This window comes from Aethalodelphis obliquidens, unplaced genomic scaffold (assembly GCF_003676395.1).
Source record: "Aethalodelphis obliquidens isolate GAN/ISIS:26980383/991018 unplaced genomic scaffold, ASM367639v1 scaffold18, whole genome shotgun sequence".
Taxonomy (NCBI): Eukaryota; Metazoa; Chordata; class Mammalia; order Artiodactyla; family Delphinidae; genus Aethalodelphis; species Aethalodelphis obliquidens.
The window spans coordinates 21,851,315-21,876,810 of NW_020837962.1; the positions used below are offsets into that span (position 1 = coordinate 21,851,315).

The 25,496-nt window shown below is 36.0% G+C and overlaps 2 protein-coding genes across 5 annotated transcripts in view; one reads left to right on the forward strand and one right to left on the reverse strand.

Annotated features, from left to right (window-relative positions):
* MACROD2 (mono-ADP ribosylhydrolase 2) overlaps positions 1 to 25,496 on the reverse strand; it is a 1,989,594-nt gene that overhangs the window by 1,653,884 nt on the left and 310,214 nt on the right. The window lies entirely within an intron of this gene.
* Positions 9,830 to 23,525, forward strand: FLRT3 (fibronectin leucine rich transmembrane protein 3). Of its 4 annotated transcripts, XM_027118151.1 has the most exons (4): positions 9,864 to 10,083; positions 18,221 to 18,426; positions 18,772 to 18,983; positions 19,978 to 23,525. In XM_027118151.1, the coding sequence occupies exon 4, from the start codon at positions 20,021 to 20,023 to the stop codon at positions 21,968 to 21,970; it is 1,950 nt and encodes a 649-aa protein (XP_026973952.1). In that variant the 5' UTR covers positions 9,864 to 10,083; positions 18,221 to 18,426; positions 18,772 to 18,983; positions 19,978 to 20,020; the 3' UTR covers positions 21,971 to 23,525. The 4 variants fall into 4 exon arrangements, with proteins under 4 accessions (XP_026973950.1, XP_026973951.1, XP_026973952.1 ...); XM_027118149.1 differs by lacking the exon at positions 18,772 to 18,983 and having other exon boundaries at positions 9,830 to 10,083; XM_027118150.1 differs by having other exon boundaries at positions 9,849 to 10,083; positions 18,221 to 18,983.

Consider the following 25,496-nt stretch of genomic DNA (forward strand, 5'->3'; position numbering starts at 1 on the left):
GACTTCTCAAAAAAATGGATGACATAGACAAAATTACCCAAAAAGCAAAAAAAAAAAAAAAAAAAAGAGGACGGAGGGAGGAAATGAAGTAAAAGAACATGCCCTCTCACCCAAAAAGAAAGAAAATGTGCTCCTTCTACATATACAAATTTAAACAATATCAAGACCAAATTTATCTCCTATTAAAATGAAGATGAGCACTACCCAAAGTTGTTGAGGGTGCAGGGAGTGGGAGAATACATCCTTTCTGGAGGGCAATCTTGTAATCACAGCAAATTCATTTAAAAAGTGTCAGCTCTATGAAGCATCAATTTTACCTCAAAGAAGTTATCTTAATAAATTTGAGCACAAAGATTTCATTGGAAACATTTTCCTCATACTCTTGCTTATAATCTGGAAAAATTGAAAAGCATGCAAATGCTGGGAAAGACAGGCTAGTCATGGTGGTTGCTATCTCTGCAAACAATGGCATACTGTATAATGGCTCCCATTATGACTGATGATATCCAGGCACATTTGATAGTGCAGAGACAAGTTCACAATTTTCTTAAGTGAAAAGAAGTTATAATAATAAGTACAAAAGCAATATGTACAATACATGTTTTCCTAATTTAATTTGTTTACATATAGATAGAAGTTATTAAAATCTTAAAGGCTCTATTTTTATTTTCCTCTTATTATCATTCTTTTCTAACTTTCTACAACTTAACAGTGTCATTTAATGGCTGTAAACTATAAAGTGAATTGGAACAGTTGATTGCAACAAGTCTGATGAAAATAGGCAGTAGTGGTCAATTCATTTCTTACCATTAAGACATGGATAACTGGGTCCTAACAGCATAGTATTTGGAGTCATTTTGTCTCCTCTCAAACAACATGCATTTGTTTTTAAATAAGATTGTAAGTATCCCATATTAGAGATACTGAGGGAAAAAATACCATTGGGGCATAATTCCACCAAAATCAATCCTTGAGACTAACAGGACAATTAGTGGTTTTCTTTAACTGATGAGTGAAGAAATGTGTTCATTTGTTTACTAATGAAGGATGTTGTTCATAAAGGATAAGTCAAAGGCAGGAATGAGGTTCAGAAGGGCCAAGTGTAAACAGAAATGCCTGTTAGGATTCTGGCACATTACATGGTAGATGGCATATTCTGAACTGGTATAACTTTTCTCTGAATGCTTTCTTTTAGGTACTTTCTGTTACAAATTACAATGAACCCTTAATGCCACAGTACTTTTATTCCATGTTCTAAGACCTATACGTTTGTTCTGGATGCATATTTTGGATGACTCCATTGCCTCCACTAACATTACAGTGTTAGACTAGATGTTAATCTGGATACAAACCAGAAGGCTCTGAGAGCTGCCCCATATTCCTAATGGACATGTGGATGATTTACTGTGACTTGTGGGCTCATGCACACACCCCCCCCCATTTAATGGGCACGGCTTAGTTAGGCCATTCTAGCTTTCTCGGCAGGTGTCAGCTTTCACCATCCTAAAGTAGATGGTTTCCTTTCCATACAGAGAAGACCCTTCCTCGTCCAGGGATTACATTCCTGGATGCAGAACAGACAATAACTCGGGAATCCCACGGACTCTATTGTAAACTTACGACGAAAAGCTTTTGGAAAACCTCAACACTGTTTCCTGGAAGGGCCTAAGAATGGTACGAGAAGAGTCAGGTCATAGTCCTTAAAAGCCCAAATTAGTAACGAATCTCCATTTTTGACTACCTTTCCCCTCCTCTGCCATCAAATTTTAGGATTTTGGTCTACACTTAGCTTTCCACCAGTCTTTTCATTAATATCACCATTATTGGAATACTAGTCTCATTACATTGATACTGTTACTTTGCTCAAATCTATGAACTTCTCTTTTCTTCCTTACTGGCCTCTGTAATTCAGCAACCTCTTCTATTCTTCCCCAAAATTCATGACAAGGATGGATGAAGGGAACATGCATCGTGAATGTTCTCAATTTCTTCTGTCTTCCTTGCTTGCACTTACCACCATAGTAACTGGTAAAGACTTCAAAATCCACCTACTGTGGCTCTCTCTTCCTCTCAAATTGTTGCTATTTTAGCAGTTTTGGTTCTTTCCTTAATGTCTATTCAAAAACTTTCCCTCTTTAACTGTTGTAAGTCTCATTTCAAATACAGTTTTGTAGCCCAGAGTACACTGCTTAAATTGCTCCTGACCTTCTCAACCATGGACTAAGGTCAGGTTTCTTTGTTCTTTGGGATTGCTTAGGAGCCAGTACCTAGCTGTCATGAGATGGTTTTGGCCCACCTATAATCTATGTATTAGTGGATAGAGCAACTTTAGAAGGTTGGTTAGAGAGCCTTTGGAAAACAGTGAATGAGTCAACATGACCAGACTTATAGCACATACCTTAATATCATCTTCAGAGTACCCAGAACAAGTTCCTGCACCTGCTATGCAATTATTAAATTATCAGCTGCATTAGAATGGAGATGGTAATATTTTATTTTGTTCGGTCAAGAAGACAAGAAATAAATATGATTTAAAAGTTCCTTAAGATTATTTTTGTTTGGTCAAGAATATAGGATATAAATATGATATAAAACATCTTTATAATTACTTAACATTTATAATAATTTATTTCAATATTTATAATATTTCTACTTCCTGCCAGAAAGCTACGTCTACTTTCTATCTGAAAGTCATGTCTACTTTCTTTTAGAAAACTACACTGGAAACACATAAGATGCAACATAATTTTCTCTAACTTCTTTCAAAGATAAGATAGAAAGATTTGCTTACAAGGAACAAGTAATAACAGCAATACCAACAACAATAATGATGATAATATTGATAACTTAATTACAGTTTACAAAATATAGATAAAACTCTTAGCTTTTACTGCACTTAAAATTCTAAAGTAAAAATCAAGCAAATATAAAAAGATGTAAACCCTACTTCCAAAAAATTTATTTAAAAAACAATGTTAACCTAGGATTTTTGGACAACAAACCTCTGTCATTTACATTTTACTTGTTCTTTTCCCTTCTTTTGTCAGCCAATAAGCTTTGCTCTTTGTCAATAAGATGTGATCTGATAAGCTTATTTCTGACTTGCCCCAGGGAAGCAGGGGAGGACTTCAGAGAGACAAGTCTGTTCCCTGGGCTAGCAAAGGAAACAAAGAGGAGCTGCTTGGGAAGTGACTCAAATAGTTTCTGTATTGCTTCTATGTAAACATGAGAATTAAACTACCAAAAAGCTTCCTCCCAAACAAAAATTACTCATGTTTAAAAGTAACACTTTGTTAATCATATTTCAATTCTATCCTCATTTAAAAAAACAAATTATTAAGAATAAAAGCTCATTAAAACATAAATAAATATTGGCAATATTTGTGCACTTTTAATAAAACTTGTCAAGTCTAGATCTTAATTTTTAAACACACGTATGAAACCTAGTGAAGTATTTGTAAATTTGTAGCACTAATACATTTTAAATATCAAACAAAAGGAACAAAAGTTTAACTAATGAAAGAATTATAAAATGCTTTTAAATTCCCCAAATTTACAGTTAATCACTTAGAATATGAAGGAAGTGAAGCAGAGGGGACTACAGACATACTTTAATCTATCTATAACATATTTGTCATAAATCACGGTCAGGAAATTTAAATAGATTTATATTTTAAAGAATTTCCCATGATAATTTTTAACTATTTTTATTTGGACTAGATGGTATTGTGAAACATTCGCTTAGTCCAAATCTAATCAATCGATAATACTTTATCCCTTAAAAAATCTTGCAGATGATAATCAATACATGCCAGTTTTTAAGGGAAAAGTACTAATTTTAGTACATCTGCTTCTCCCAGAAGTACCAATGAGGGACAGTTTCCATAGTCATTTATAAGCAGATATAATATAAAACAGTTTTTGATTCTACTTTAAACATGTTTCTTTCAACATTAAACATGTTAATGTACCTAAGTAATCTGGACTGCACTGAAATAGCAATCCTAAAAGAGGTAATCTCAAATACAAGGAGAATACAGAGCTGGTTTGGAAATAAGATAAATCTGACAACAATTTCAGGAAATCTTCCTCTCAGAAAGTCTATTTGTGTACCTAAAATTAGCACCAATACTCCAGAAACAGTGAAACAATAAGATGGTTTGCAAGTGACGACAGCTTTGGCTGAGATTAACAGCAAGCTATGTAGATAGAATCATGTGGCTTTGGAGCAATCCACTTGTATGATATCTAGTAAATACATATCTCAATGATCAGACATATATTGATCTGCTCTTAATAACTGTAAGCCATTCCTCCAAAGCTATGCTTTATACTAATCATTTTCAAGAATAAGGAATTTGTCCTTTGATTTGTAATTAAGTCTCAGAACAAGCCTTAGATACTGTTATCTCAAGGTCTGAGCATCCAGGACAGTAAGCAGAAGCGTTTCTCAAATTGTTTCATTTCCAAAGATAAACTGTTAAAACACATAGCTTAATTTAACATTAGTGGATTGTGCCTTTTGAAATGATCCTGGCCCTACTCATCACTATGAAGATAAAAAGCAACTATCTACAAGTTTTAGCTTTGTCTTGGTAAGTGCTTTCTCAGATTTAATGAGCTCTTACAATGCACCACTTTACTGAAGTCCATAATAGCAAAACGAGGTGGGTCCCATGTCTCCATCTTCATAAATGAGAGAACTGAGGCTCAGAGAACTGAAGTTCTTTTCCCAGGGCCACACACAGAGTATGTATCAGAGGGAGAATTCACTCTCTGCTTGCTCTAAGTTTGCTTTTTCCAAGGTCCATTTTAAAAGTCTCTTTTTGCATTTTAAAACAAAGTGAGAAGGGTGACAGGGCATTAGGGAGTGGGAAGGGGTCAAGGACACAGCCTACATCAGCTGGAGTTGGATCATGCATCATCTGCATGGCCAGACATGAAAGCAGAGAAAAGGTTAGAAAGTAGGGATCACCAGGCTTTCCATTTTGCACTAGCCAGCTGTCTCAGCCCATCAGTTGTGGCCAGGTACTAACCCTGTTCTGAACCACAATTTCTCCTCTCTTTCCTGGGAGGCCAAAGGGGTGCTTTTTTCTCAGTTTTTAAAAAATCATCTTTATCCCAATCCTGAAAGTGTAAAAAGAGTCTAACTTGGATGCTGGGGAAAATAAGGGTGTATCAGAGGGTGGGCAGACAAGCAGGCAGGGAAATAACCACCTGATTTTTTCTCTTTGATTTCTGTCTCAAGTCCTGTAATGACAGATCTCACTCCACTGCAGTATGTTTTGGAAATATACTTAAAAGGGATATGTGATTATTTTTAGGTACATTTTAAGTGTTGACTAATAAAAGGCAAATATCAGAACAGAAGAGCAGTTTAATATAGCATTTTTAAAACCATTCAGTATTCTAAGGCATCCATGACCTGCTATAATCTAATTATCTCTCCAACACCCTTTGGAATTGTCCAGAAAGATGTGGTACAGTTTCTAACTGGTGCATTAAGCATCTGGCCTGACTTCACAGAATTACAGATAGCTGAATATGTACTCTCTATATATTTTATTAACATCCCAGAGGTTCACGTTAAGATGTAGTATTGATGTGCCCTAACTTGCATCACTACCTGTTGACAGAAAAAACTAGGCAAGACTTGAGAGGGTCCACAAATACAAAAATCTTTTAAAGATGTTTTGGCAATTTAAACAAAACTTTGGCTTAAAAAAAAAAAGAAAGAAAATAAAAAGAGCAGCTTCAAGTTTATAAATTTATAAAACATGCCCAAGTTTCAGCATGCCAAATCCTCTAAAAATGAGCTAATCTCCAGCATCCATTCCTTCCTTCTCAAACTAACAGTGTCCAATTTTCCTTCAGATCATACCCTGGCCTCCACTCTCAGCCGTGTGTCTGAATGGGGTTGACCCTACCTACAGCTCTTACAGAGGGCTTAAGCTCACCAATGTATCTCCCCATCTTCCTGCAATAGGTTCAGGAATGAGCATGTGATCAAGATTAAACAAATGAGAAAGAGTGAATCATACATCTGTGCATGTGTAGGAGCTTCTGGAGGTGACCTCTCTTCCCCTGAACACTGCAATGTGGGAATGTGATACATGGAACTGTCACTGCCTAAGGGAAAAGCCTGGAGCTGCCAAGGATCCATTGTACATGATCTAAGGAGACTGCCAACACTCCTTTGCCAACACTGGAAAACCCAGAGCCAGAGAGAAACTTCTTTGTTGACATACTTTAAGCCACTGTATTAAGCTTTACCTGAAGCCAGCCAGACCATACATTTGAACTTCTCAGTTACATGAACCAACAGATTTCCAATTGTTGATCAGATAGTAAGGCTTGAGCTTTCAATCACTTGCAACCAAAAAATTCTCAACTGATAATAAGCCCAAGGCATTTAATATACCAAAAGCCTGAGCTGATTTTGTTGGTTGGTTTGTTTATCAGACAACTTTGAAGACTTTATTCTCAGGAAGAGTGGTGAGGGGAAGAAAAATCATCAAGGATGTGTCTTTCTAAAACCTAAGAGAACTTTAATACTTTCTAAGATTAAATTTCCAATATCATAGTTGGAGGTGGTCTGGGGGTCATCTAGTCCTACCAGCTTCTTTTACAGGGAAGTTTTAACAAATTTGTGTACAATGAATGAGTGAATGAGGAAGCTTAAGTTTAGGCAGGTTGGAAGACCTCATTTAAATTGTTCCATTTCAGCTGGGAGTTGTTTATAAAAGAGGTTTAGTGGCGGTTGTTGTTTTCACTTGGATACACAAGTAAATAGTAAAGCCTGGGAAACCTGATTCCAAATCCAACCTACCCTGTCCTCCATCAGGGAACATCTCTTACCCTCTCACAAAAACAGAAAAACACAAAGTTCTTCGATATGGCCAGTTTAGATGGTCTTAGAATTTTAAAATTGGAATATGCTAGTGGAGTTTATTTTCCGGCCACTTCTTTACCCTCTGAAATGCATTTTCTCATGTACAGTGTTAGATTCACAGGCTAGCCCACAAAACAGAGCAAAATGCAAAAAAAATGACAAATGCCTTTTGAATCTAAAACATCTACTAGAACTCAACTAAGTTCTAAATCCTGAGAACATGGGACCATGAAATGCATGAAGACAACAGAAAAAAAAAATTAAACAAGAAAATATCCTATTTGCCTACCTCCTCCCTCATTTCCTGGCTATTGAACAACAAGAGTGTGAAAAAATCTGTCATTGGTCCTCTCTGGCCTCCCTTTGTGCATTCTTTTACCACTTCTTAATGTCTCCTTTTTTCAAATGCTCAGATGCCCTCATCTTAATAGAGGCAGTTACCATTCCTTTGGTACTTACTATGAGTCAGGTACTGAGCTAACAATTTCAGAAATATTTAGTAATTTGTCTATAGTCATGTGGCAAAGCCAAGATGGAGCCCAGGTATGCTAGACTGTGAAGGACATGCTCTTAAACATTAGTCTACACAGGTGGGTTCCTCCACTAAGAGCTGAGTTCTCTCTGCTGTAAGAATCAGGGCCCCCATTCCTATCACAGCCTAAAGGGCTTCTCACTGAAAACTGTCTGCCTTCCTTCCCCTCCTACCAGGACAGCCATCCCCTTATTGTAGGTAATCTCCCTTAGGTAACAAAGGAGGAAAGCAATCTGAATTAACTCAGGGTAACTCAATCTTTTCAGAGGCGGTCCATTTTATTGCAAAAAAATGTACATATTATTATAAGTTCGCCTCCAACTGGCAGAATTTCAGACAGTTGATAAGAGGAAGAAGTAAAAACAAGAACAAAAACAAAAACAAACGGAAGCAGCAAAAGAGTATATATTTTTGGACAGGGTGGGCTGATAGGAGCTATCTCAAGAGTTTGCCTCCAAAGTTAGCACCTCTAGTACAGATCACATTTTTCATAATCTCTTGCCTTCTTCTATATTTTAATCCACAACTTAAAAAAAAAAAAGAAAGAAAGAAAGCAACAATACATAATTGGCATTCAGTAAGTTCCTGCTGCCTTTATTTGCCATGTGGTGAAACCAAACCCCAGAGCAGATAATATGAAGTCATGGCAGGCTAGGGAATGGAAACCTCAGAACTCCTAACTCCCAGGCCAATATACCTTCTTTTAGATACTGATAACCAAAACTGTCCATTTATCTTTCTTTTCTGTTTAAGGTCTGCCTGAATGGAGACAAAACTGATTAAATATTGATATAAGCCCATAGGAATTTGGCCAGGCAAAAAGTTCTTTTTAAATATAATCAACTCCCAACTGAAAATAGCTTCTAGAAAGAATGCTTTCATAAAACAATTTAATCCATGTGTTTATTTTGCAGTAACAGGAAGAAAATCCACCCTTTAACTGAGAGATTATCTGTTCGTCCCACCTCCCTTTCCTCCAAAACTCCAGCAGCTGCATCTCAGTTCAACTTTTGCTACCTAACATTTCTAAGAAGTTGGCTTTTCAACAGACGTTAGAATTCTAAAACTCCTGTATTTAATGGGTCCACCCTCAGAGGCCAATAAAAGTGCAATCATAGAACAATAGGGGTCAGTATACCTCTTATCAAGAGTTCACCTTCTACTGTGATATCATTCATTCTTGGAGAGGAACTCAGAAGGTCAAACTGCTATCAGAGAAACATGTAAATAGATAAACTAAATGAAGCTAATGAAGAGACCATAATCAAATACTCCTGGGAAAGACAATTAGCTGGCCTCCTTCAGAAACACTCAGAAACTTTTTAAAAGTAGGAAGGAGAATGCTGTGAACCTCTAAGAATAAAACAAATAACATTAGTTTAAGGAAATTGCCCTCCAGGTAAATATAAAAGCAAAATTCTTCCCAATAATATTAAAAAGTGAAACGCACTTAGTGGAAAACTTATGAGCCTAAAGCATTTGTTGACCGAATAGCAGAAACCAGTCTATGAAAATCATAATTGAAAATAAAGTCTATAATTCTGCTGATTAGACACAGACCCTATAAATGTCTGTTTTCCACTGTCCAGTGTTTATTCATATACATAAATTAAAATACAATAACTTAAATACAAGCAAAACTACCCCTGAACAGTTTCTTTCTTCTTAAGATGTTTGTATCTCAACTCATGTTCAGAGCAAAAACGTATCAGAAAGGAAAATACTCTATTTAATTTTTCAAAACCTTTTTGTTTTAGGGAGGATGCCTTAAATACAAAAAACCTACTATCTACTAGGTTCTAAAGAAGATGGACAAATAGTGGGAGTATATGAAAAATACTTTCACTTCTTAAAACAAATACATATAAAACAGTAACTTATTACCTCCAGGAAAAAGAACTGGTTACCTTTTTTTTTTTTTAACCTTTTGGCATTCCTGTTCCCTTCCCTTAAATAAATCAGTTATTTATTTGAAGCTGCTTTCTGTTCATTTCTCAAATAAATATTCACTGCTGGGGTTACTAGCCTTCACAATTATAACATTATTGTAACTAGTCAAAAATGAAAATAATATGATTTTGCTTAACTTCTTTTTAATACAGATGGCTTAAAAATAAAAAGAACCAGTGTCTTTCTATTGTAATCTTATAAATAGCTTTCTAACCGTCTTGTATTTTTTATAAGCTTCCTACCACTCCCCTGTTGTAGTAAACTTCAGAAAAGGTTGCGATTCCAAAGGGCTGCCTACCAACTGAATGGCATCCTGGCCTCGGCAGGCTGAGCGCCTCATTCTGGCTGCTCTCACTCCCTCTAGCGATGGCAAAGCTCATCTGTCTGATCACCCAGTTACCTCACTGAACGAGAGCTTGGCGAAGTCCTGCCCATCTATGACATCACCCCCTTCTTCAACCACTGCGAGGTGAAGCTTTAACTTCAGACTTGGAGGTGGGCTGTGCAGTAAACTGGAATGCTGTCCCTTGCTCGCTCCTCAGTGGAGGCGTGATCTGAACAGGACCAGCTCAGCCTGCAGCTGCCGTTGGCTTTGTGTGGACTGGACGCCGAGCTGGGCAGAGGGGGAGGGTTATTACTCCAATTCCCAGGCAGTGGAATTACAGCTAGAGCGGCAGAACATATGGGATTGCTTTTTCTCGCCTTCCCGGTAAGTGTTTCCCATGTTTTTCCTTATGATTGTCCCAGAAAGTTTGCTTGGTTTTACTCTCTAGAAAGAAATGACTCGGTATCATGAGGCATCCAAATACGAACGTTTGCTCTGTCACCAGGACGAGCAATGTATGTGCGTGCAAGCCAGCAAGGAAAAATTGGACTGTTACAGCCAAATGCAAGAAGTTTCTTGAAACCTTTCTTTCATTAAAAAAAAAACTAATGATAAATGGCTATTTTCTGTCTCGTGTCATTGCTATTTGAAAAGAGCCTTATAGAAAACATTAAGTTGGAAAGTTAAATGTTAGATGTTAAAGAGTACGAGGCAGATTTTTTCACAGAGAGGAAAGCGAAAGGTCTTGCTAATTTGGTGTGTACTGTATGTGTGGTATGATCACCAATTGCTGCTTTTACAACTGTGAAAGAAAATCAATAATCCCTCAGCCCATAAGTACGCAGTACATGAAAAGCATACATCTTGCTCACAGCTAGCCCAGCTACTCCTGGAGACTTATGTGCCTCTGGAAGGATTAACAGCTACACCTAGATTTTAAAGCTTGCACTGCTATCCTGCCAGAGCTGCTTCAAGCATTTCAGGCTTGCAAATCTCAACTAGTGAACTCAACTCCGAGGAGGGGGAGACTCTCTTACAAACCATATCCCCTCTCCAGAAGAACGCCAAAAATCCATTGCTTGGGCAAATGTAGTATGTGACTAGCATAGTAATTGGCAAAGTCTACTCAGAAAAACTAACAAAGCTCAGCCTGGAAGTTAAGCCTGATGTATGCAGGGATTTCAGTGTGGCAGGGGGTAAAAAATGAGTAGAGCCCTCATCAAGTGGGATATGCAGAATATCCATTCACTTGCAACTTATAATGGGAAAATCTTATATTGAAAGAAATATTTTTATACAACAAAGCTTTCCAAAAGTAGTTAAATGTATCTTCTCAAGAAAATTTTTTTTCAGTGAATTAGATCTGAAAGAAAATGGTTGCATAGAGGTAAAAAGTACAACAGGCCTGTATTTTCTCAATATCTGGGGGTTTGATTGTTATTTATTTATTGAGAATTTAAAAGATTTTTTAAAAGCCTTGATATTGCCAATCATGGGACCAAATTCTCCAATGGTTTTAACAATTAACTATTTTAAATTTTCTTAATAAATCTATCTGCTCTAAAATGCACACATATGCTCCTTCGTTATAGCAGGAAACAACATGAATAAAGCCACTAGAAAAGTGCTTCAGCTGTAGCAATGCCTTTCATTTATCCCCGACAACATAGGAATATCCTGACCAGCATAAACATAAAGAATGAATTTGTCTGTTTTCAGATAGGACCACTTATGTCTGCCCCAAAGTGACATATGACAGATACCCATCTCTCTTGAAATGAGTAAAGAAAGAAATGAACCTTTTAAAAGTACTACAAAATATTAATATTACCGCTACTACCAATATTAATGATAATATGCCAGGTTTTAATCTATAAGAAGATTAAATCAGAGATATGCCACTTAGTTTGCAGATATATGTGTGTGTATACACAACATATACACACACATACACAAATACATACGTATATTAGCCTGAAATAAAAAACAGCGTTACAAAAACATGATTGCATGTATTTTAAGTAGGAAAAGCACGTCTAATTTCTTTTTTAAATAGAGCACTGCCAAAAATATATCTAGTCCAAGGATCAGAAAAGATATTATTGAATGAATAAACATAATGAATTCATTAATATTGTGTATAATACTATCAGTTATTAATTGGGCTTTTCATTCCCCCCCCCCATTTTAACTCAATTATGGTTAGGTTCAAAATGCCCAATTAAACACTTCCTAAACATTAACGTTTGTGGAATATATAACTGGGCAGCAAGTAAAGTTTTTACAAAAAGAAGAAAAACAGTAAGAAAATTTGTCATAACTGAATGTGGCAGTAAAATAGAAGGTATGTTTCTTTTGCTTTCAAGTGTTAATTAAGGAGCCTCCAATTCCATCGAAACTTTTTCAGAGCTAAATGAAGCGGTGTGAAATAAATTTGGTTGAAATCTTGTGGCTGTCAGACTTTGTTAGCAAGCTATTAATTATCTTTACCCCAGTTTCTTCTCTAGACTATATTGCCCAATCAAATAGAAACTCCAATTACATTCAGCACCTCCTGCCTAGGGACACAAGACCCTAATGAACACTCAGTGTCTCCAGATGAAAAATACAATTTTCATCTTTAAACATGCAAGTGCACTGCAGAGAGATTTGTCTCTGCTTTTCTTGGCCACACACACTAGGGCTTCCTCTTCTTTCTGAATTATTTTGAACAATTTTAAACCCTACAAAAATCAGTAGCAGAGAACTTGCCTTGTATTAATGTCATATGAATGCTTCTTTATGCTTTTATTCTAGATATGCCAAATGTTCATACCAACATTAAATTAAATCTGGTCATTAGAAAAAAAAATTGGTTTAAAACTGCCATTTCAGTGGATCTTAACTTTTCCCCCTATTTTTAAGGTGGGTGGGCTACATAACAAAGAACGTGTTTAATGCCAAGATCCAAGACTAACTTAAAAATTTTGATTAAACCCCCTTAAATATTCTTTTATTCAACCAGTTTATTTTAATAGCATTATAAATAATTGTTGACAGTCAAATGAAGACCACTATAAATGAAGTCAACGAGGGAAATAAGATTCAGTAAATTTTTCAAAGCCTGTAACTTCTTCCCTCCTTTTCTCCTCAGTCCCCCTTGCCTCCTACCCCCACCTTTTGCCCCAGAGGCCTTTACTGTTCTTCTCAACGGGAGGCTTTGTTGTAATTAAACCAGAGGAAAACTGGCTGGCAGCAGCCAACATCTGACTTAGGGCTTCTGAAAGCAGTGTTCTGGTAGAGTGTACCACCCCCCAGTGGGCAAAAACTCTACAGTAAATCTCTAAGCAGTATTAATTCTCCAAAGTGCCTTTTTCTCTTCAGAGCATTAAAAGGGCCTTTTCTCAACTCTTTCTAACATTCCACCATTTCAAAAACTTATCACAAGTCAACAAACAAATTTCCATCCAGGAGATGGTTTGTAAATAAATGTCTTCTGGAAAAAGCCTTCTGCCGCTGAAGAACCGAAATAGGAATATACATTTCAGAAAGCATTTTCCAGTTTCAGAATGCAGATCAACATCGCGAAATTTGGTAAACCATCACACTAAAAAACAGTCTGAAAGCCATGTTTATATTGCATAGGACAGCAGGTTTCAGGACTTTGACTTGTCTGTTGACAAGAACACCAGAGAAAACAGATTTTAAGTAAAAAAGAACGAAATGTAATCTAAGCAGCAGCTAAAGTTTCATTTGTTTAACATATGCATAATCTCTTTTCCTAGCCCCCAAATCAAGTGTCAGGAATGTATAAAAAGCTCTCTCCAGGTATTAGTCTGCTTAAATGAGAGAAAGGAGAAATTGCTCTCTCTTGATGAGACAATGACAGCTTTTGTTCTTTATTCTTTCACTTTTCACGTGCACAAGTTACCGTGGCAACTTTGAAAAGAAAACCCAGAGACCACATTTGGTTAAACACCATTTTCAAAGTGTGCCACTGGACTGTGGATTGATCAGTTTATGTGTTGATGATTTTCTTCCTCTTCATTTGGTTTAAATCAACAATACTCAACTCTGACATGAAAAAAACAAGGTGTTTTTTATGATTATGGATGTTATCATCCAGCCCAGTGCTTGGCACACAGTAGACCCAAATATTTGTTCTACTAGAGTATGGAAACTTGAATATTAGAAATTTAAAGCATATCAACCAAATTGTACTAACAACACTGAAAAAGGCATTTCAAGTTTGCAGTGGGAAAATGTGGTTTAACAAAGATAAGCATAGTTTTAATTGCAATTGCTTAAAAGTCAATGCAAACTTAAAGCTTGTCCCCTGCCCCAAGCTCTCTACTGCTCACCTTTACCAACCTCTAAATTAATATCTTATTCATTCTTATAAGCCATGGTTTTCTAACTCATTTAGTCTGGCTTAATATCATAAAGGAAGCAGCCTTCAATATGATGAAAGATAACATCCCAGTTTGCCTTTTTGTTTTAAGGATGCTCAGTTTAACTTTATAAGCCAAAACAAATGAAGCAGAATTAGATTCATTTATCACAAACCTATTGGGGAAAAGAACCAGTAACATAAAAGGAGAAAGTAAAAATACTTTGCTTTGGAACTTTCATCCCCTATTTGCATAAATGAAACAAACCTTACAGGCCAGAAAATAGTCTGGATAAAACTACGTAAGGAAAGGCACACTTGCTTCTCTGCCTCTCAGCAAACCCTTCAGACTTCATGACTCTCAAGAGGAGAGTTAGAGGTCCTTCTGCTTGCCTGGCATTAAACAAAAGAATTGGAACTTTCCTGAAATCTGATGATCGTGGAAAATTTAACTACCAGACAGGCTGCTTAGAAAGCATTTTGCTGTCACTATCAACTAACCTGATGTACTCCAGTTTTTCAGTTTAACCATCCACGTAGTTTATTTGAAATATCATTTGTCATTACAAAGACTTAGCATTCGTAGGTTGATCATTTTGTTGAGCTTTCTAGCAGCAATTTAAACCTTCATGAATAAATTACTTTCCTAATACTCCAAATTATGATTGTATAAATTCCAGTTTACCTAGAAATATTCACAGACTTGGATAAATTTGAGTAAGCATACGTTTTCTTCAATCTCAAGGTTTTACTCAAAATAATAATGCAATTAACTTCGATTAAGAGTTCTACATGCCTTTCTACTTTTAGATTTAATATTTTTAAAAGTTTCCCAGAGAGTTAAGAGAACCTGATGTGAGGCAAAGCATTAAAAAGAAACGAAAACTCAAAACTCTATACTCGATTTAAGATTTTTTTTAAATGAGCAATGATTTCAAATCAAAGTCCATTTAAATCAAAGGGAGCAAATAAAGGATTTAGGAAGTTAGCACTATCAACATATAATCTTAATCTAGGTGTTCAAAGCATGAGAAATACCTTGTCATCTCAAACATTCCCACCTCCAAAATATTGTAGTAGCAAAGAAGGACTCATATAAACATGTAGATTACCTCAAGTTCTTGACTTTATTTAAATACCAGTTTTCTATTCAGATACAACTTCTTCAATTATGTTAGTTTTCTTAAACTATCTCAAAATGATAGCATCTTTATCTATTCACATTCTTTTAAGTATATCATGGAAATCAATTGGAGGCTTCTTGCAGATGTGATTACATTATAAATGCATTTTTAAAAATCCACAATTTTTATTTATAAAGATAAACTGAATAGGAAAATCCATATTAAAAATCTGATTTACCAGTGAGGCGATTATGTTTTTCTTCTTTTTGCTACAGTTCTACATGCTACATACTGAAGCAATGATACAATTTAAAAAAAATTTTAAACATTCCTTTAAATAACCAGGGCTCCATTTATGTTTCCCCCCAAGTTACCCCATTAACAATATTTTTCTAAAAGATCGATTCCTTTTTGTTCAGAAGTAATGGCCTCTTTCAAGCCTATGCAGACATAAAGGCTCTGAAGTCAATGTTGTGGAAACCAGGCCACAGTGTCCATGCCAGTGGGGATCATTTTTCTTTTCATCAGTCACATTCAACTACAATGTCTTTATGTGCGTGAATATGTAGAGCCAGCTCGGAAAGAGGGAAGTGTAAGCATGGGGGCAGGATCACCTATTTTAGATGGAGAGACCATTACGGCCTCTAATATGCAAAATAAAACAAAACTCTGTAGCACTGTAGGTTTTAAATATAAAAAGTCAGGAGAAGATATAAAATATAAGATATAAAACACAATCAAGCATGCATTGAACTGTTTGAGCTTAAGTAAAGGGAGTAAGAACTTGTGAAGGAAGCTTCATTTTTCAAAGAGTATCCTTCTCTCCAGAGAAACATGCTTTATATTTTTGCCTTTTGTTTTAACGCAGTCTGGGGAGAAAAGAATGGCATTTTCCAAGAATTTAATGAGATTTCAGGCTTTCTGTTAATCCCACATTATTACCACTATTGTATTAATGGCAATGTGAGTTTGCATATCAAATAGAGCAGAGGAAGCAGTTTCACAAATGTAAAACAGAAAAATAAACAAATTAATCTTCCTTCTTTTCACACCAATTTAGAATATTTTTTCTTTCTCTGGGCTAAAAATGTGAAAATCAATACATATTCTTGGAGCTTGAATTGGTGAAATACTTACAGCTCAGCTACAAGCTTTAGCTCTGGTTATCATTATGATCATCACCTTGCACATACTCTAGGCTGAACGACGATTTTTAAATTCCCATTCGTCAGATTAATCTTTTCAACTTTAGAGTATGTCCTGGTGTATGAGAAATGGCCAGCTATTGGCAACATTTTAAGCAGGTTCTCACCTGTGATTTTTGTAATGGTTTTGATTAGTTTTTAATGCAGTTCAACAAAAGTAACTGTTTTTTAAATTGCTTTAAATTTTTTCTTAAATTTACCCAATTACTTTATATGTTGAATAATTTTCAAGCTTAGAAAACATTTACAGAAGATACTTTTTAAAGTAAAATTGTAATTATAACTTCACAGCTTGCTTTTCCATTTTCACATACCAAGAAAGTAACAGTTTTCAAGAAAATACTCCACTGAAATTCAACAATAATGAGCAAAACCCTAAAGGCATCACTGTAAAACCTCACATTAAACAATAAATCACTTAAACTTTCCTTTGTGGGCACTTTGCAATATTCACTAGAGACTACTTTATCCACCTGCTAACTGCTATTTTGATTTCAAGTTGCCTAAATAATAAATTAAATGTATCTGTAATTTTTTTTCAGTTTTCTTCTGTTAATGCAGTCTATTAGTGTTGATATCTGGTGACAAACTAAAAGAAATCAAACTTTCAAAGAGAACCAGAAACACAAATTTTGGCCTTATTTAACATCCACTTTCAGTAGTGTTTGAATTCTGGAACAGATGCTATCCTTGTTGGATGCTAGGTAATTACTGGGGGAGAAGCAAATTGCTTTTACTTTCAGGGTCAAATATTTCCATGATACCTTAATGAACCCTACTTGTATAGAAAGCCCCTGAGTGGGTGACTTTGCATAACAGATACTGATCCTACCCACCTCCCCTGTCCACCCCCAAAAATTGTCATGCATATTAGATAATGAACAAAGCAGTCATCATTAAAATCTTGAGTCTCTTTGGTAAAGCCTTAAGCCCTTTCAGAAGTGAAAAAGACAGTCATTGGAGATTGGCATGTTGCTGTCTGAACCTAGAGAGAAATGCCTTGTCAGCTTTTGATATGCTTTCCTAACGGTCATTACAAGGAGACATTGAAATAGCTTCCTTTCTGTCCCAAATACAGTTTCTCAAGTTCAGTTTGCTAAAAATTGTATTCTCCTGAAAAAAATACTATGACTTGAACTTCTGTGCTGCCTTTTGGCCAACAATACCTGAGTAACTTGAGTTTCAAGATCATCAACTAGCCCTTAAAAACACCTCTAAGGAGGAAGGTCATAGTGTCCACATTCTGCAATTGGGAAAATTGAGGCCTGCAGGAAGAATTAAACAGGGCACTGGGCAAATCAAAAGATTTGCTTCTAAAGCAAACCCTTTTCAACTCTTTAAATTGTAGATTGTATGGCTTTGTAAAACTATGTTCAGAAATGTCTAAAATGTTACCATGGCATTTCTGTCAAAAATCCTTGTTATGTCTTTGTTCACCTCTTTGATGTGTACTTGTTTTCTTTTTAAACATTTTATTATTTTCTATCTAAGATTTAAAAGTGAATTTTTAAAGACTGGTCTGACCTGAATTCAAAATCCATGGAAGGGGCTTACTGCCTCTTGAATGAAGCTTTGCTTCTGATTTGTTGAACAATCAGTTAACAATAGAAATTATCTAGTTGGTGACAATCTCAACTTTGGCTTCCACTTTATTTATATAAATGGGAAGTAAAAGACAAAGAGGTCATCTTATCCCTTTGCAACAACTACTATGACGAAAGATGTGTTGCTTAAAGAAAGAAGTGAAGTTAAATTTCTAGGAAATTTCTCTAGTGTGTTAATGTTCATTGTTAATAGTTCATTAAAACATTTTACTTTCACAGGAGATGCTCAGACCCAGTGTATTTCAAGGAACAGAAACATAAAGGAAATCTAGTATGCTTCCTTTTTTTTTCCCCATGAAGAATATTTGAATTAAGTTTTTTTTTACCTCTTGAAAGAATACCTGTTCTTTCATAACCTGTGACTGCACCAGCTATTCTGAGAAAGCAGCAAGAAGCAAAAGCTGGAAATAGCTATTTCACAGCAGGTAATCACACCTCAGGATGTAGCTACTGTACAAAGTTTATACTTGGATAATTCTGGATGGGAATAAAGGTGGGGGGTAACTGCCTGAAAACCTATTACTATACAGGTCTTAGCATCATGAATGGCTTTCTTCATGAGGATCTGAAGTTACTATCTCTGACCACATTGCACAGAAGAGCCAATAAGAATTTCAAAGAGAGCAGTTTCCACTAAGGGAATTAAGCTACACAAAAGGAACCTTCACACAGAAACTCTATAAGAAAGGAAAAAAAAAAAAAACATAGGAAACCATGTGTTCTGCATAGTAACAGGAAACTGAATTGTTTCTGGTCCCCACTTTAATAAGCTTGCCCACCATGCTGAACCGCAGCTGGAATGTTCATTGACAACAGCAAGCCTGATCTGGAGGTGTGTGCGGCATAGGATTACTTGAATAAACAGTGAAGAATATTTCCAAGGACTAAACAAGAGTTTATAAGTCCCAGCCCCTCACCAGGAAAATAATATATGCGCATTGGATTTTCACTCACGCAAAATTTACCCACATCGTTCAATAAGGTAGGAAAAATATTAAAGTCTTTTATTTTCATGCCTGAAATTATAAAGGCTAATTAATACCTAAAGGTGCTGAAGAAATTATATCACACAATAGATCAGTACAAATCTATAATTCTCCAGCCATGGAGAATGTTGAATAATATTTTAGATTAGAACTTGAAGAAAGATAAATGCATTGTGAAAACATGTTATGAGATAGAATGTAATGAAAAATGTTCATAAAGCCATTAAACCATGTAGTACAAAACATACAATAAAATGGGAGAAAGAAAGAGCTAGCTTAACATGAAATGGAATTTTCCACTTAGATTAGCTAGATGTATTAGCTGTATATCTTTCCTTCCCTAAAGTAAATGAAAAAGATTCCTTCTGATTTTCTTGCTAGAAATACCTATCTCACATGTTTAATATTAATAATCAAAGAAAAATAACATTAATAATCAAAGCAAACACTTGGCTTTACTGGGATTCAGGATCTCAAGAGATTTGTAACTATTCCTCAATAGTAAGAGAACAGATTTTTTTGACTACAAATTCTACAGTTGTGCAGTCTACGTAATAGAAAGCAGATATAAAATTTTCGTTAAGAACAGTAACATTATTATCTTTAAATATAACAATTCATATGTGTCAATTCATTATGAATATTAAGAAAAAATTAGAAATCTGACTAGCTTGGTCAATGACTGGCTACAAAACTGATATAAAGTATTATGAAAATGCTTTAGAATATTCAATAAAACTAATTATATTTAACATTTCAAAGTCAGATAGATTTGGGACATAATACTTAATACCAGAAACATTTAAAGTAAAAAGATTATGTGATTGTGTTCGTTGTTAGCTAGCAATAAAACCTAAGCATGCCAAAAAAAAAAAAATTAACTAATAAAAGTGATTATAGATGTTGCAGTTTCCATATCTATTTCAAATACCATTTTAAATACGCTGGCCTGATGGTTTTGTCTTTTTTTTTTAACTCACTCCATTTTAGGGCTCTGAAACTACCTTGTGTAAAGACCTCAACACTGCTGACCATGATCAGCCCAGCCTGGAGCATCTTCCTCATCGGGGCTAAAATTGGGCTGTTCCTCCAGGTGGCACCACTATCAGTTATGGCTAAATCCTGTCCATCTGTGTGCCGCTGTGATGCCGGTTTCATTTACTGTAATGATCGCTTTCTGACATCCATTCCAACAGGAATACCAGAGGATGCTACAACTCTCTACCTTCAGAACAACCAAATAAATAATGCTGGGATTCCTTCAGATTTGAAAAACTTGCTGAAAGTAGAAAGAATATACCTATATCACAACAGTTTAGATGAATTTCCTACCAACCTACCAAAGTACGTAAAAGAGTTACATCTGCAAGAAAATAATATAAGGACTATCACTTATGATTCACTTTCAAAAATCCCCTATCTGGAAGAATTACATTTAGATGATAACTCCGTCTCAGCTGTTAGCATTGAAGAGGGGGCATTCCGAGACAGTAACTATCTCCGGCTGCTTTTCCTGTCCCGTAATCATCTTAGCACAATCCCCTGGGGTTTGCCCAGGACTATAGAAGAACTCCGCTTGGATGATAATCGCATATCCACCATCTCATCACCATCTCTTCAAGGTCTCACTAGCCTAAAACGCCTGGTTTTGGATGGAAACCTGCTGAACAACCACGGTTTAGGTGATAAAGTTTTCTTCAACCTAGTCAACTTAACGGAACTGTCACTGGTACGGAATTCCCTGACTGCTGCACCAGTAAACCTCCCAGGCACAAACCTGAGGAAGCTTTATCTTCAAGATAACCATATCAATCGGGTGCCCCCAAATGCTTTTTCTTATCTAAGGCAGCTGTATCGACTTGATATGTCCAATAACAACCTAAGTAATTTACCTCAGGGTATCTTTGATGATTTGGACAACATAACCCAATTGATTCTTCGCAACAATCCGTGGTATTGTGGGTGCAAGATGAAATGGGTGCGTGACTGGTTACAATCACTACCTGTGAAGGTCAATGTGCGTGGACTCATGTGCCAAGCCCCCGAAAAGGTTCGGGGAATGGCTATCAAGGACCTCAATGTGGAACTGTTTGATTGTAAGGACAGCGCAGTTGTAAGCACCATTCAGACAACCACTGCAACACCCAACACAGTGCATCCTGCTCAAGGACAGTGGCCAGCTCCAGTGACCAAACAACCAGACATGAAGAACCCCAAACTCACTAAGGATCAGCGAACCACGGGGAATCCAGCAAGAAAAACAATTATCATTACTGTGAAAGCTGTCACCTCCGACACAATTCATATCTCTTGGAAACTTGTCCTACCTATGACTGCTTTAAGACTCAGCTGGCTCAAACTGGGTCACAGCCCAGCGTTTGGATCTATAACGGAAACAATTGTAACAGGAGAACGCAGTGAATACTTGGTCACAGCCCTGGAGCCTGATTCACCCTATCGAGTCTGCATGGTTCCCATGGAAACCAGTAACCTCTACCTATTTGATGAAACTCCTGTTTGTATTGAGACTGAAACCGCACCCCTTCGAATGTACAACCCTACAACCACCCTTAATCGAGAGCAAGAGAAAGAACCTTACAAAAACCCCAATTTACCACTGGCTGCCATCATTGGTGGGGCTGTGGCCCTGGTGACCATCGCCCTTCTCGCTTTAGTGTGCTGGTATGTTCATAGGAATGGATCACTCTTCTCAAGGAACTGTGCGTACAGCAAAGGGAAGAGAAGAAAGGATGACTATGCGGAAGCTGGCACCAAGAAGGACAACTCCATCCTGGAAATCAGGGAGACTTCTTTTCAGATGTTACCGATAAGCAATGAACCCATGTCAAAGGAGGAATTTGTAATACACACCATATTTCCTCCTAACGGAATGAATCTGTACAAAAACAATCACAGTGAAAGTAGTAGTAACCGAAGCTACAGAGACAGTGGTATTCCAGACTCAGATCACTCACACTCATGATGCTGGAGGACTCGCAGCATACCGTGTTTCGGTTTTTTTAAACCTAAGGGAGGTGATGGTAGGAACCCTGTTCTACTGTAAAACACTGGAAAAAGAGACTGAGAAAAGCAATGTACTGTACATTTGCCATATAATTTATATTTATGAACTTTTTATTAAAAGTTTCAAATTTCAGGTTACTGCTGCGATTGATGTAGTGGAGAAGCCTGAACACAATTCTATATTTTAGTACTTTTTAGTAATTTGTACTGTATTTTCCTTGCAAATATTGAAGTTATAAATCATTTACTTTGTGTTCTACTGAGTAAGATGACTTGTTGACTGTGAAAGTGAACTTTCTTGCTGTGTTGAACAATCAGAACTGCGTTCACATGAGATCGTTGTAGTATAAGCACAGGCCATTTTTCACTTTGGTATTAATGTAAAAAAAAAAAACTGGCTGAATGAGAAAAATTAAATTTCAAAAGGTAGTTATGAAATAATGTTCCAATTATTAAATTTGTATTCCAGTGGTATTCAATAATCAAAATATGTGAAGTAATGGGCAATATCAGACTTGCTGCATAACTCCATTTTTACCCTAAGCAAATTAGATATCCTTAAGAAAGTAAACATATCTTCTGAACTGAATCCATCAGCTGGCATAAAAGGAGTGTGAAGTCTGCTGTTGTTAATGCCATTGTTAACAAAGCTTTGAGAATAAAGGACTTCACAAAAACAATACTGTAAGCGTGCTTCCAGGTTAGGGGGAAATCTGTACTTAGGAAAACATGAAAACATAGACTCGCATAGCGTAATGAACACAAATCTCAGAATTGCATTCTGGTTTTGCCTATACCATCCTGATTTTTGAAAAGTCAACTCTAAAGACACAATTGTTCATGTTTATGATGTTTTTATCATAAAGGATGTCAAAAAAAACTTACACACATTAAAAAGGTAGCATAACCATAAGCAATTCCCCTCAGCAATGAAGAGAAAGTAGTACTTTAAATGAGAATTCAAAAGAAAAATGAATACTAGAAATTAAACTTAGATCCGGTTTATGTGAAACATTTTAACACTGTACATAAACGTTCAATTTACGTTCACAATGATCAAGAATACTGCCCATTACTGTCACAGTTTTCCAGATATTACATAATTAACTTGTAATGTAACATTTCTTTCCAGCTTCCTACTGAATTGTGAGCTATTACTTGTTTAAAAACCTCATCACTTTTCTGTTGCCATGATTTTTTTTTTTCCCAACAAAAAACCAAAGTGCATTGTACGCCCTTTGGCCAGTCTTGTATGTGCCTTGATCCAACGCTACATGTATTCAGCTTTTAAAACTCGACAAATTTTTCATACTTCCTTAAATATGAAAAATTGTGGTCTTATTGCTGAATAAAACAAAAGAAAGGACAAAATAATTGTGCTTGCTTTTTCGGGATTATGTTACTATCACTAAAGTAGCAAACTGCCCAGCACATTAGTCCTAAGTACCCCCCTGTATTTTTCTAGGCATAAAAATAAATGTTGGCTACAAATAAAAAAAATAGCAATATCTTGAGCTTGTGTATCATTTTACTTAAGGGTTCAGCGTTTCATGCATAAATGAATATCCTAACAGTCTTTTGGAATACTCTTACAGAAAACTTCAGAAGTGGTTTTGTGACCTTCCAGTCTTTGTACACCGCTGCTGTTGTCCTGGTTGATACTTTAAGGTGGTTTTTGAAAAATTAATATTTTTTAAAATAGCTTTTTGGTAGTACGAGTTGGCATCAGAGGATCTGATATCCCAGATTTACCACTTACTAGGTATGTGAAAACAAACCATTTACTCTCCCTAGCTTAGTTTCCTTATGTATACAATGGGGCTATTAATACCACCCACCTCACAGGGTTGTTGTGAGGATTAAATGAGACAATGTGCTTGGAAACTGTACAATGTTCAACAAAATACAAGTTACTACTATTATGGTCAAGCAGAGTGAGCCATGTGTTCCCAGTGGTTTGTTACATATCGCTGCTTCTACTACTCTGCTAACAAATATCTCCAACTGCCTATGAAACCTCATTTATTCATTTGCCATCTTCAAATGTTTCTCAATACTTTCTCTTTTGATTTCCTGTTAAGGATAGTTGTTTTCTAGGGATGACTTAGCAAAGAAAATGTGATTAACACTGGATACAGGGAACATTTTCTGAAGGAAGTTTGACTTTGCTTCCACAGGTTTTGAGTAGTTTAGCTACAAGCTCTGCCAGAAGTCAGGGAAAGGGCTGGATGGTTCCGTAAAGTCCCTATACACCTGTGAGTTTATAAAAAGTCAAAAGCCAAGACTATTTTCCAGTTAGTATACCTTTCATGAGCACAGAAAATTTTATGTGTTCTGATACATGCATTTTAATTATTTTACCTGGGGTAAATCAGAAATATGTTTTATTAGCAAATAGAGAAAGCAAATAGAGAAAGCAAATTTAGCAAATAGAGAAAGCACTGAGAGGGTAAAAGTTTATTCTTTTACCTAGGCTTGCTATGAAATCCAAATACTTTGCTGAAATATATATATACTTTCAATAAATGACAAAACACAAATCTCCACCTTAAGGGACACTAAATTAATTACAGATACATATACATCTATCCTAAGCTAAATGTTCACAATTTTTACTGATCAGGTACTAACAAAGAAAAATGTAGGAAAAAAAAATTCAATCCTGAATATGCAGCTTATACATTTAACAAGAATACAATGGGGAAGCTACAAAAAAAATGAGGGAAAAATCACTCCCCTGCTGAACGTTTGACAAAAATCAAAAATTGCTTTTGGATGCAGGCACTTGTAACTGCATTAAATCACTGCACTTACACTCTCGTTCCCTATTAAAAACAACACTGTGTTCTTTCAGTGAGGCCTATTTATTAAAAGTATTCCCCTGTGCCAAAGGAACTAGTAAAAAACTCTGCTTTACTAACCCCATTTTCTGAGTAAAGCACATTTTATAGGTACATGCCAACATGACAGTTTTCATGAGGAGTCTAAAGAGACCCACGTGCTTTAAAGCACCTGAAGTGTGGGTGTTAAAAAGGAACCAATCCACCACTGAATTCACTTTAAGATTAGCTCATCTGCCCCTGAAAACAGTAGTGGCACTTACAATTCTAATTCCTTTCTCCTACTTAGCATGATTAGCAAATCTTAATTTAGCATAGTGTTGGAATTGAAACTACTGTACTTTGTGCTTTTGGACTATTGATTAAATTAGCAAAAAAAAATAACTCATGATTATCAATCACTTAAGAACTTCAAAGTTCTTTACAAAAAAAATCTCAACAGCCAATGACCTTTACTGAGTGGTTTCTGTATTATAAAATAGTAGGAGCTTTGCCTTCAAGAAGTGTGCTGTCTAGAGGTTGTAAGGCATTAAACAAATAATCTAGTGAAAGTTATACTGTGACTGCAGTACAGACAAAATAATTACATCTATCTGGATGGATCAAGGAAGACCTCATGAAGGAGGTAAAACAAAACTAGGGCTG